The sequence below is a fragment of the Morchella importuna genome (genome assembly GCF_003444635.1).
Source record: "Morchella importuna strain M04M26 chromosome Unknown Morimp01GS015, whole genome shotgun sequence".
Lineage (NCBI taxonomy): Eukaryota > Fungi > Ascomycota > Pezizomycetes > Pezizales > Morchellaceae > Morchella > Morchella importuna.
In genome coordinates, this window is record NW_025763412.1 from 309843 (window position 1) to 321795 (window position 11953).

At 48.5% G+C, this 11953-nt stretch overlaps 3 protein-coding genes across 3 annotated transcripts; 2 read left to right on the forward strand and 1 right to left on the reverse strand.

The window, feature by feature from the left end:
* Positions 1-4098: 4098 nt before the first annotated feature.
* On the forward strand, positions 4099-5263 carry LAJ45_05515 (uncharacterized protein; the record flags this gene model as incomplete). The annotated part of the gene is made up of 3 exons (XM_046115086.1): positions 4099-4221; positions 4295-5094; positions 5194-5263. 3 exons carry the CDS (start codon positions 4099-4101, stop codon positions 5261-5263), a joined length of 993 nt encoding a protein of 330 aa, XP_045971608.1.
* A 2521-nt stretch (positions 5264-7784) lies between these two features.
* On the forward strand, positions 7785-8458 carry LAJ45_05516 (uncharacterized protein; the record flags this gene model as incomplete). The annotated part of the gene is made up of 5 exons (XM_046115087.1): positions 7785-7894; positions 7956-8022; positions 8088-8250; positions 8306-8375; positions 8443-8458. 5 exons carry the CDS (start codon positions 7785-7787, stop codon positions 8456-8458), a joined length of 426 nt encoding a protein of 141 aa, XP_045971609.1.
* A 1593-nt stretch (positions 8459-10051) lies between these two features.
* Positions 10052-11919, reverse strand: LAJ45_05517 (uncharacterized protein; the record flags this gene model as incomplete). Its single annotated transcript, XM_046115088.1, has 5 exons — positions 10052-10900; positions 10965-11486; positions 11545-11689; positions 11759-11772; positions 11845-11919. 5 exons carry the CDS (start codon positions 11917-11919, stop codon positions 10052-10054), a joined length of 1605 nt encoding a protein of 534 aa, XP_045971610.1.
* Between the last annotated feature and the right edge of the window lie 34 nt (positions 11920-11953).

Genomic DNA, 11953 nt, shown 5'->3' on the forward strand with positions numbered 1-11953 from the left:
AAGAGAGGGGGGCGAGTCTTGATCGCTATTATTATTATGCGAATTCCCGGTTGGTTTCGGATCCCTTTTCTTCTTTCTCTCGTTCGTAATTCTTTGCTTTCTTCTTCTTCCTCTTCTCCTTCGACTCCTCCTCCTTCTTATTGCTCCCCCTTCAGTTTCTGGCCCCCCCTTTGCTTTTTCGTCCGTTCTTTAAATGGAGACGCGGTTGACACTGCCTGAACAGTCGACCCTGTAAACTGCAGGTAGAGTAGTAGAGTAGGTAAAGTAAGGTAGGCCGGTGGTAGGCCTAGGCAGAGTAGAGTAAATAGTAGAGCAGTAGTAGTAGATATGAGAGGCACTCGACTCACTCACTCACTCGTTCACTCTACTTACATGAACCTGCGGGTAGGTAGTTAAGTAAGAAGCAGTCATAAAAAAAAAAAAAAAAACAGCTCTTCCCAGGTCTTCTATCCTAATTTTTTTTCCCTGGAGACATCGACCCGGAAAACTCCCCCAACCCTTTTTCTCCCGCGGCCCTGCCTTCCTGCCTGCCTCAGTTTTCTTTTCTCCCTCTTAATAATTCCACTTTCTTATCCCCCCCCTGCACGAAGGGGATAAGGGTCCGATGTAATGTAATGTATGTAGGGGCTTCCGAAGCTCTATGGAAAGTTCCCTGCTTTTGCCAGAAAATCCGCTGGCAGCTAACCTCTCTCGGGTGAGCGAGTGGTTGGGTAATGGCTGCATATTTGTGATATGATACTGTATGTAAAAAAAAACCAATTGAAAGCTAAATTAAATTAATTTTTTTTTTCCTTCTCTCTGCTCTGCTTATGCCTTTGCATAATAATGGGCAATTGGGAATAATATTATCGGTTCCCGGCGCGGAGTGTACATGATGATGGATTGCTGTAGATACTGAAACACCGGCCCTCTCCTCTCAACCTATGGCATGCCATAGGGCCAGCCATGGGGGGAAGTTGAGGAGAAAAATGTCTATTATTATAAGAGGCCGTGTTATGATGACGCGCGCGAGCACGATGTCTATGTTGCCTCAATTTGATTTTTTATTTTATTTTTTCCCTTTGCACTTTCCTTTAGAAAATAATCTCATTATCATTACCCTCACCTTTCCCCTCGACGGCCTAGCTAGCTCCCCATCCACCCATCCATCTCGACACCAGCCTCTCTCCCGACTCGAAACCCCAGCTAGCTAGACCCTACTCTACTGACTGCCAGCACTAACTACTCTACTCTAGCTACATACATCTCCACCTGCCTGCCTACCTGCCTGCCTGCCTGCCGACATCATGCAGCCCCACGTTGCGCACGATGAGGTATGATGTAGGCAGGCAGGCCGCCGCCGCCGCCAGATGGAAGCATGTACGAACCTCAATTGCCTCCTCAGGCACAGCTAGTAGACTCCATCCAATCCATCCATCCATCCAGGGCGGCTAGCTAGCCAGGAGGGAGTACAACATAGTGGGCCCGCGGCAATGGATCGTATTGGACAGGAGTGGTACTTCAGGGTCCAGTTATATATACATGTACCTAGTAGTGGAGTAATCAGGATTGTAGGTAGGTATATAGAAGTATGTTCCGGAGAGCAAGCAATATTGCAGGGTATCGTATCGTATCGTATCAATCGGGGACCCGACGATTATCTATGGCTGGCATGGCATGATGGCATGGGTGGCTGGGCTGGGCTGGGCTGTAGATGTAGATGTAGGTAGAGATACATGTACGGATGTGGATGTGGATGTAGTCTAGATGTAAAGTATCTAGATATACGATGCTACTACTGTAGATGTAGGTACTCGGGCAGGGCAATTGCTTAAACATCTACAAAAAAGTACTTTCTACCTCTGATATGGCTTTCCAGCCATCCAGCTCCAATTGCAAATCCTTAACTCGCACAAACTATCATAACTCCCACCAGCTGCCATCACAAATCGATCTCGGCCCTGGAGTCGTACATGCAGCATGTACAGCGGCCGTTGTCCTTCTGTCCTGCTGTCCTTAATTCTGTCCTCCCTTCAGTCCTGTGACTCTGTACATACCTACTTCAGGTCTTCCAGCCCTCCTCTACCTTCATACATACATATCTCCAATTCCTGTTTTCCCAACGTCCACGCGCGTGCGTGCCAATTAGACTCCACAGCCCCTCTTTCCACTCCGCGAAACGGCGCGGCGGCGGGGTAGTCAGTGAGGGAGGGAATGTACCTGTCTAGTTGGGCATTTCTTTTTTTTTTTTTTGGTCCCTCTCTTTCTTTTCCCCTCACTGTTAAAAAGCAAAAAAAATAAATAAAGAAAGGGCAAGAAACATTCGCTTCTTCAGGATAATGTTTTACCCTTGCACACAGTACGCAATCAGGCAAGCAATACGCAGGAGGAGGAAGCAGAAGCAGAAGCAGAAGCAGGTAGTCATTCGCCATCCGCCACGATGCCCGATACGACGACAGGTGTATGTAGAGTACGCGGGCCGACATGTGATCATATCGTAGACAATTAAACAGTGGCAGGCTGGGATTGCCCTGGAATTGTTGTTGCTGCTGTTGATAGAGTGGAGGGAGGAGAGGGGCTAGCTGTATATGACGATAGATGGCATTTAATCAAAGTGCACTTTTACTTTAAACGAACGAAACAATTAAACGTTTTGATTTCAGGTGTTTACTTGCAGCTGCTGTTTAATTGTTACTGGCTGTCCCGGGGAATTAAACGATCAAGACCCTAGTTCGCAATTAAGGTGCGAGTCTGGGACTGGGATGCACAGAGGTTCGTCACTGAGGCCTGGCGGAGGAGGGAGGTCATGTACCTACATGTCGGTACTCTACTCTCTCTCAGGTCATACTCTCTACCTTTCTTTGCCTCCTCCCTCGTCCCCATCCATCTCCCTATAGCTACTCTCTCCACACTCCCCTCCCCATCTTACCTACACCCTCCTCATCCACCACCACCACCACCACCACCACCTCCATCCATCCATCCATCCAGCACTCTCCCAACACAGCATGTACATCCCCTCCCTCCCCGGCCTCCACGGCACTCTCCTCTCAACAAGTATTTCCGGAAGGCATGTCATGCAGTGCCACGCTACGCTTAGCGATATTTTTTCCGGAGGTGCCGGGCGAGTGAGAACAAAATAGAGTAAGACCGGGGGTGTGGTGCGTGTAGAGTATGTGGTGTGTGCGAGGTTACACGGGCGCGGTATGGATATGGATTGACATTGGAGAGGGTTTTAATGACTGCTACATACTAGGTAGAGTACGATGATAGCTACATAACTGGCCTTTTCTGGTTTTGGTTTGATTGGGTAATTCAATTGGGTGCATGGAGATGATGAGGGATGAGGGAGTGTCTGTTGATGAGGGAATAGGCAGTCAGTCAGTCAGTCAGTGATCGAGGGAGTGCCTAAGGGTAAATACAGCAGCAGCACTCGGCCAGGCATCGCGCTGTCGTAGAGCATGTTCTGGATGCTCTGGACTGGACGTGTGTATATAGATATTATATAGATGCTGTATAATACTCGCCATGCAAGTAGCCAGGTGGACAACGACTCAACAACAAGGGAAGGAAGGAAGGGGGAGAGCGAACAAGCAATCAATTAATCAATCAAGGGAGAGAAAGACATCTCGAGTCCAGCTGCTTTCCCTCTCTCTCTCTGCTCTGCTACTTTCCTTCGAGTACCTACATACCTACTTGTACTTGTACCTGTCTGTGTCTGTGCCTGTGCCTGTGCCTATGACCATTCCCCAGCTGTGCCTATGACCATTCCCCAGCTGTGCCTATGACCATTTCCTCCTGTCCATGTGCCTCTGATCTCGAATAGGAGACCGACCGGCGAGCCATTCAGTCATCGTCGACTCAGCTACAGGCATAGCTATTTCCATCCCTTGCCAGCCAGGCTCCAGCCAGCCAGCCAGCCAGCCAGCCAGACAGCCAGACAGCGATCGGTTGCCATCACTCCCGCGAGCGGTTTCTCGCTTGCTTCCCTTCCCTCCCTCGCCCCCCCCTCGCTCGCTCGCACCCTCCCGCCCGCTCTCCCGCCCCATTTTCACACAATCGCGCAATCCGCACAGCTCCCTGTGTCTGTCCTGACGACTTTACACATCTCGTGCAACCATGCGGCTCTTCTCCCGGGCGGCGTATGTGGCCTCTGTGGCACTTGTGTCGCTGGCGCTTCTCCTCGGGCCCGCCAACGCCTCGCGCGGCGACCGCCTCCCCGACTTTAAGGACTGCGTAAAGGTATTCTCGCCCCCCCCCCACCCCCCCTTAGAGCTCCCCTCCCTCCAATTGCACCCGCTAACACCCCCCGCAGAAATGCCACTCCACCCACTGCCTCTCCGACCCACCCACGCCCATCCCCCTCCACCTCCGCCTCCTCCTCTGGTCCTGCCCCTCCGAATGCGACTACACCTGCCAACACGCCGTGACGGCCTCCCGCTACGACGCCGGCCAGCCCATCGAGCAGTTCCACGGCAAATGGCCGTTCGTGCGCCTCCTCGGCATCCAGGAGCCCTTCTCGGTGCTCTTCAGCATCCTCAACGGCTACGCCCACTACCGCGGGCAGCAGACCATCCGCCGCGAGCTCCCCCGAAACTACCCGCTCGTGCCCTACTACCGCCTGTTCGGCCTCTTCGGCATCGTCACCTGGTTCTGGAGCACCGTCTTCCACATGCGCGATTTCGTCTTCACGGAGCGCATGGACTACTTCGCCGCCGGCGCGAGCGTCCTCTACGGCCTCTATCTCGCCCCCGTGCGCGTCTTCCGCCTCTATAAGCCGCACCACCGCCGGCTGCTGCGCGTCTGGACGTGCGTGTGTGTTGCGGCATACGTCGCGCACGTCTACTACCTCTCCTTTATCAAGTGGGACTATGGCTACAACATGGCCGCCAACGTGGTCGTCGGGATCCTCCAGAATAGCCTCTGGACATACTTCTCGATAAAGAACTTTAGCCAGAAGAAGAGCTTGTGGGCTGCGGGGCCGGGACTGATTGTCACGTGGCTGGTCATGGCGATGAGTCTGGAGCTGCTGGACTTTCCGCCGCTGTGGGGGTGTATAGATGCGCATAGTTTGTGGCATGCGGCGACGGTGATGCCGGCCGTGTGGTGGTATAAGTAAGTTTTAAACCCCCCCCCCCTTTCCCTTTCTGTTAAGGTTTATGCTTTACCGGGAGTGTGGGCGCGGTGCTAATCTGTGGTGTTGGTGGTGTAAAGGTATCTAATCGTGGACGCAAAACGGCACATGGGCGGCGCCGTCGTCGGGGGATCGAGGTTTAAGGAGTAGAAGACTCTCCCTCTTTTCCTTCTCCTCCCTCCCTTCTTCTTCTACTGTTTTTGTTTATGCGGGGACCATAATCACACCCTCCCCCTCCCAATCTTCCCTGATACCCTCCACCCACCCCGCGCTACCTATATACCTTTTTTTTTCTTTTTTCATTTATATTCGGGCTTTGAGCGGCTATAAAAATTGTTGTGCAGCTTTGAAGTTGTAGTTTGTAGTTTGTAGTTGTAGTTGTAGTTGTAGTTGTAGGTTATGGGGCCCCGGTGTGGGGGAGGGGTGGTGAAGGGTTGGATGGTTGGATTGGGATGGGTGTACTGCATGTTAATTTTTGTCGTTACTTGGTTCAATTGGATGGTTGGCCGGTAGTTAGGTAGTTCGGTAATGAGATCTGGCACCGGCACTGGATGCAGATGCAGATGCAGATGCTGAGACCCAAACAAACAGAGCAGGCGGGTGAGTAAGCGACTATTATCTAGAGGTTTGGTGGTAGAAAGAGAAACATTCCCACTGGTGTTCACCTGCTCTTTGATTTTTTAGCGGCGGTCATATGAGGTGGTGAGTGATATCTGGTGACCAACCACAACACAGACGAGTGATGGGTCATGATCCCAATTTCGGATATCGTGTGCATAACCTATCTGGCATGGAGAGGGAGCTACATGTAGTATATTACTACCATGTAGTACGACGTATAGTATAATATCAATGTCCATAGTTCCTCGTGCTGTGCTGGTCGATTATATGATCTAGATGGGTTGTTATGTAGGGAGGGGGTAAATGGACACCGGTCTATATAGTTCGTGCTCCCCCCGTAGGTAGTATAGCCCGCACGCTATGGGACTGTTTGTGGCTTGACCTAGGCTTACAGGTAAAAGGTATGTTTTGCGTATAGATTTCTTGCGGACGGACGGGTTAGCATATAGATTTGCGTTTTTTGTGTCCTTCATGGGTTATCACTCGATATGTGTGGGGGGAGTGCGGGGGGGGCAGGAGTGAAGTGGAAAGGGGTGATTGGCGTGAATTGGTGCGCTGGGGATACTCGCCGTGTATATATGCTCTTTATGTGTTTGTGCGTATCTGTAGGCATCTCGGGGGGTGTGGTGGTCGACGTCTGGCGGTGTGGCCGGCGGGTGAGTCGACCTCCTGTATCTCAAGCTTGACCGCGGTAAGTCAGGCTCTTTTCCATACACGTGTGGACGACGGTAGGTATGTATGTATGGGATACCAACACTGGCTAGGAGTACAGCAGCGAGGGGAGATGTGTGTCTCGATAGCTAAGAAGGACGAAGTGGCAGAACCACCGAGGGCGTTAGCTTCTGAGGGACCAGGACGAGAGACAGGTCTTACGTTATGCATCCCCAGGACCTGCAATAATCTTTCTCACTTGTTCTTCCTCCCTCACTTGCTCTTTCCTTATATCTTCTGGATTCTTCGTGTCCATTCGATCATGCCCGAGCTGGCCAGCGGGCCGGGGCAAATCATGTGCGAGCACATGAGCAACCTCATGAACATAGTTGCATGCAATTAATAAATTAAACAAAAACAAAAAACCTCATAAACATGGATCACAGAATCTCACTCGTTGTCGACCTGGACGTACTCGGACTCGTAAGTGTATGCTAGATCTTTATCCATCCACTGTTGTCCACGCGGGAGTCAATCACCGTGATTACAGTCGTAGGCGGAACTCGAAGCTGGCTATCTTGGCATTGCTCAATAGGGTCTTTTTTACAACTTTGATTTAATCTTGGCATATTTGTGGTTGTTTCTTGATGTATAGGTGTTCTCTACGTGTATAGGTAAGTGATAGCCACCTGATAAACGGCAGAAAGACTTTTTCTGTGGTTTTTTTGAGGGTCCTCAAAGTGTCTACCGCCCGCAAATTTTTGCATCTTCTGCATTGAGGGTCAGTGGTGTGTCGAGAGGAAATTTTTTCAGAGACAACCAAGTGGTTGTTGCTGTGCAGTAGATGCGCACAGTTTGTATTTTATGAAAATAATAGATTATTAGAATGCTAAATATAAAACTAATTTTTTTTTTTTTTTTTTTTTTAGTTGTAGTTAACGAAGAATTCGAGGGATGATGGAGTGGAATTCTTTTTGGCATGTGAAGCAGTGAGGACGAATTCTTGGGAGAACGGGTGAGATTCTTCTACCAGCTTTCTGGGTTATTTAGATTCTCAAAATGCCCAGTAGCATAATATCATTAGCACTACTCTAACCAGCTCGAATTGAGGTTCGCTTTTGCTACGTATAACAGCCGTTAGGTGCTTTCAGGTGTGCATTGTACGTTCTGTAAGTTTACATGTCATGTGACTTTGGTAAAAGTTGCAGATAAAAGCCTACATTTAAAATTTCAGATACGAACAAACTGTTCTACAGCACCAAGGCCCAATGGCGGTGGAAATTTCCACGATCTTTAAATACCTGGAACACCCCCCCTCCAGTTGCAAAAATCATCCAAAAAAAAAAACCCCTAAATTCACCAATTCGAATAACCAATAGCCTTTTTTTCTCTTTCGACAATGCAGTTCACCATTTCTCAATTCGTTGCCCTCATGGCCGTTGCCGTTCCTATGGTCTCTGCTGCCCCGGTCACTGCTGAAGTCATCAATCCTACCCTTGAACGTAGGGCGTAAGTAACCTTGGTTCCTAGTTATCTTCATATATATTTCTTTTTACTAACTCTTTATTAGTATGACTGGTAGGGGGACATATTACAACCAGTTTGGGGGCTTCGGCTCCTGCGGGCAGCAGTTCCCGGTAAGTAGAACTTCCAATCCTATACTATATATGTAAGATAGAAACACTACTAACATCTTGTGTAGGACTCTGCGTACATCGTCGCCCTCAGCACCGCATTCAGGAACGTTGGCCCGCTTAACTGCGGTAAGAGAATTTGGGCGAGGGCTCTTGACGGCCCTGGTAGGGGAAACAGAATTGAGGCCACTGTTCGCGACACCTGTCCTTCTTGTGCGAGAGAAGCAGTTGGTATGTTATTAACCTTGCCTCATCTATCTTTCGTAGTTGCTAATCGTTGAGTTAGATTTTTCTGTTGGGGCCTTCAATGGCCTCACCAACAACCAGAAGGATGTCGGTGTGATCAGAGTGGAATGGTATGTATCTCTCTATCTCCATGATCGATCATGCAGCTTACTAACTCTGTGTGTTTTTGAAATTTAGGGACTTCATTAATTAAACGATGACCCGCCATTGTTCCCTTTCTGTTTTTTTCTGACCATTGACACCTTTTCTCTCGTCTTCTAAATTTTATTTTTATAACTCGGTTCTCTAGTCTCTTTTGTAATCATGTAGTATTCGTTTTTATTTCTTTTTTAAATTTTTTTTTTAGCTCGGTTTCCTTGTATCATGTAATATTAGTTTTTTTCTCTTTATTTTTCTATCCAGTATGTATCTAACATTAGGTCGTTCTCTCTCTCATTTTCCTTATTAGTATGAGTAGTCAGCATCCATAGATCTATAGATGTAGTCTGAACAGTGAGCTATAAACATACCATCTTCTCAGGGACACATTTTTCCAGTCTTAGGGCTTCCAACTCGTGCTTCCCGGGGTTCTTTCCCTTTGTAGTTATGTATATATATCGATCTTAGCTATGTGTGGTGGTACGTGGGGTTAGTCGGTCGAATGCTCGCTCTCCGGTGTCATCGTCCGTGCAACGAATCTCGAGTGATAATCCATGAATGAAATTCCACAATTGATTGATTGATAATTCATTAGCTGTGTGCAGCCCGGAAGCTAATAAAACCCCACAATTATTTCCCTCGGTCAACTCGTATCTTCCGGGGTCCGGCCGGTGCCTCTCAAGATGATCCTCCATACCAATTAACTTTTATCTATAGCCGGATTCTCTTTATCGGCTTTCCTCTCTACCATACGCTCCATAATCGTGATCAAGGATTCAGATGGATCCCTTGAGTACCTCTAAGTTTCAGGACTTCCAACATTGCTGCAAGTTCTCTTCTTGTGACGAGTATGATAGTATTACTATCAGTAGATATCTTCAACAAACTTCCATTTCAATTGAGTCGGACTAGTGTGGTCCACGAGGCTGCTCGAGGCGAGCAGGGAGAGGTGCCTCGAGGTTCCTCTGCCTCTGTTTGTCCGTGCCTTTGTTGCTCGTCAAGAGAGAGGTGGTGTCTCGAGGTGCTTGAGCTGCTCTCGAGGCGGATTATTACTATATTTAGACCTATCAAAGATCATGGGTTTACAGTTGAAAGTGTATTAATAGAGATATTTAATCCAAGAGTAAATAGTTATTGGTTTGGTATAAATCTTGACGAGACTGGCCTGAGGGGTCTGGGAATAATAGGAATATATGTAATGTAAAGGATACTTCCAATGTTTCTATAGGAAATAATATCAATCTCACTGGATATATGTCACTAATAGTAATATGATTATTTAAACCTCGAGCAGTTCGAGGCGAGGTGAATTTGCCTCGAGCATGCTCGCTTGCGGACCCCATGCCTTGAGCTCTATCGAGGCGAGGCATCGAGCTTCAATGCCTCGTGGGCCATTCATTACCCTCCAATCATAAAACTTTCATAGCCATGCAAACTCCGGCCTGTCAATCACAATTTCTGAACAAGGTAGCAACATACATATCATCCATTTATTGGTTATAAAACAAAGCAAGAATAAAAGACTGCGTAGCTTTAATTCCAAGCCTCACAGAGGTATATACGCAACCTTACTCCATGTAATCCCCCAGAGTATCAAAACAAGAGGTCCCAGGGAAACTGGATACGATCCTTTCCTATGATCAAACTTTTAAAATTGCGCAACGATATCTGCCACCCCCCTTGCCAGCTCATCTGCTTCGGCTCTCTCTCCAGCTTCTGAGTACACTCTGACGGCATCCTCGGTTCCGGAAGCTCTAGCAAAACTCCTCCCCTGTTTATATTTCCCAACCAAAGAATCAATCTTTTCCTGAACACCTGTCGGCTCTAACAGTCTCCTCTCGGCATCGGTCGCCTTGAATACTGACCTGTCCTTTACCTCAACTCGAACAAGTCTGTTGGGGAGGTCGGTATAGGTACTGTTCCACTCCTTGGGGCCCCACCCCTTATGAGCGAGAATGACTTCTACGAGCAAGAGATCGGAAAGAGCATCTCCAACGGTCTCATTGATCAGGTCGACGAGGGCTCGCAGGTTCTCAAGGGCAGTCGCCTGCGCAGGAGATTCTGGGGAATGGCTAGCAATGGCGCTGTGCGCCGCGAGGGAGAAAGTAACAGTGCCGTGACCATTTGCTTCAAAATAGACACCACAATCAAATTTGGTCGCAGCATGATGCAGGTGCTTGACACCGGTTGGAGTGCAAACGACTGGGAGGCCCAAGGTCTTAGTAATGTAGGCTGTTGAGGACCCATTTGCGTACGCAGTTTGCACTACACCAATTCTAAGGTCTGCCAAACCAGCAGCCTTAACAAGATCTGCAATAAAAGAGGCCGCAAGAGTAGCGATCTTGTCTCCGTCAAGCAGATGAAAGCTACCGTCAGAGTCACAAAAGTAGTAGACAATTCTGTCGGCATCACCGTCGAGCGAGGCGCAGCGAGCGAGTGCGGAGGCCTGAGAGGCAGGTGGAAGACGTTGCTGCGTTTTGACAAAATCGGCACCACACTAAAGAGTAAAGTTAATTCTTAACGATAGTCCATATATTATTGATTCTAGAGCATGAACAAACCTGTGAATTGAGCTTTGAAGGCACATCAATAGCATCATTGATAACCTTGACATCGAAGATATCCTTCCCAATTGCCTCGGCGAGGGCCTTCAGTTTAGGTGCCCCAACACCATTGGCGCAATCTACCGTCACCTGTCCCTGTCTGGGTTTACCTTGCATGAGCTTCCGGTAGGCTGCCGCAATCTTCGTGTAATAGCCTTCTTCGGTGGGCTCGCCGTATGGTTTGGTGTCGGGCAGGTTTTGGGTGTTAATACAACGAACAAGGTAGTGCAACTGGGGTGTTGTCAAGAGGCCATAGTCTGTAAAATTTGCACCAACAGCATTGAGTGCATCCGTAAGTGCTGCCACGAGGGCAGGGCCAGATTCACGGGTATCCTTAGCGAAGATAACATTGGCTTGAACAGAAGTGTTTATCTTGAGCTCGGTGATAAGGCCTTCGTACTTAGCCACAAGATCCTCGTCGCTTGAAGCATTGGCCAGGGTCGCTGCATGTGCCTCCCATCTTTCATCAAGCATTTCACCCTAAAAATGATCATTAGGTTTCCCTATCTTACATGTATTTATGGAAAGCGAGACGAACCATGGGGTCAACAAGCTTCACACCGTTATCTTCAGGGACGTTATGGGAGGCAGTGATCATAAGACCGATAGTCCTGCCGCCCTGCCTTTGCGAGCGGAGTGCAGCCAGGAGGCCAACACGGAAGACGACCGAGTCAAGGAGAAACCTGTATACCCCACAAAGATTTAGCAGCTAGAAACACACTGCTTGTAACCCCTGGGAATTGGAAACATACGCCTTCATCCGGAACTATTACAGGGAAGCTTAAGCATTAGCTATGGACACTAAGAAGTATCAATTGATATGGGGACAATAACATACACCAGCAGTTCCATAGGAGAACACTTGGTCCGGCTTGGGGTGCTTTTTCGAAGCTTCGATAATTGCTGCTGCCATGTTGAGGATGTTTGGTTTTCTTTGAATGGTTGAT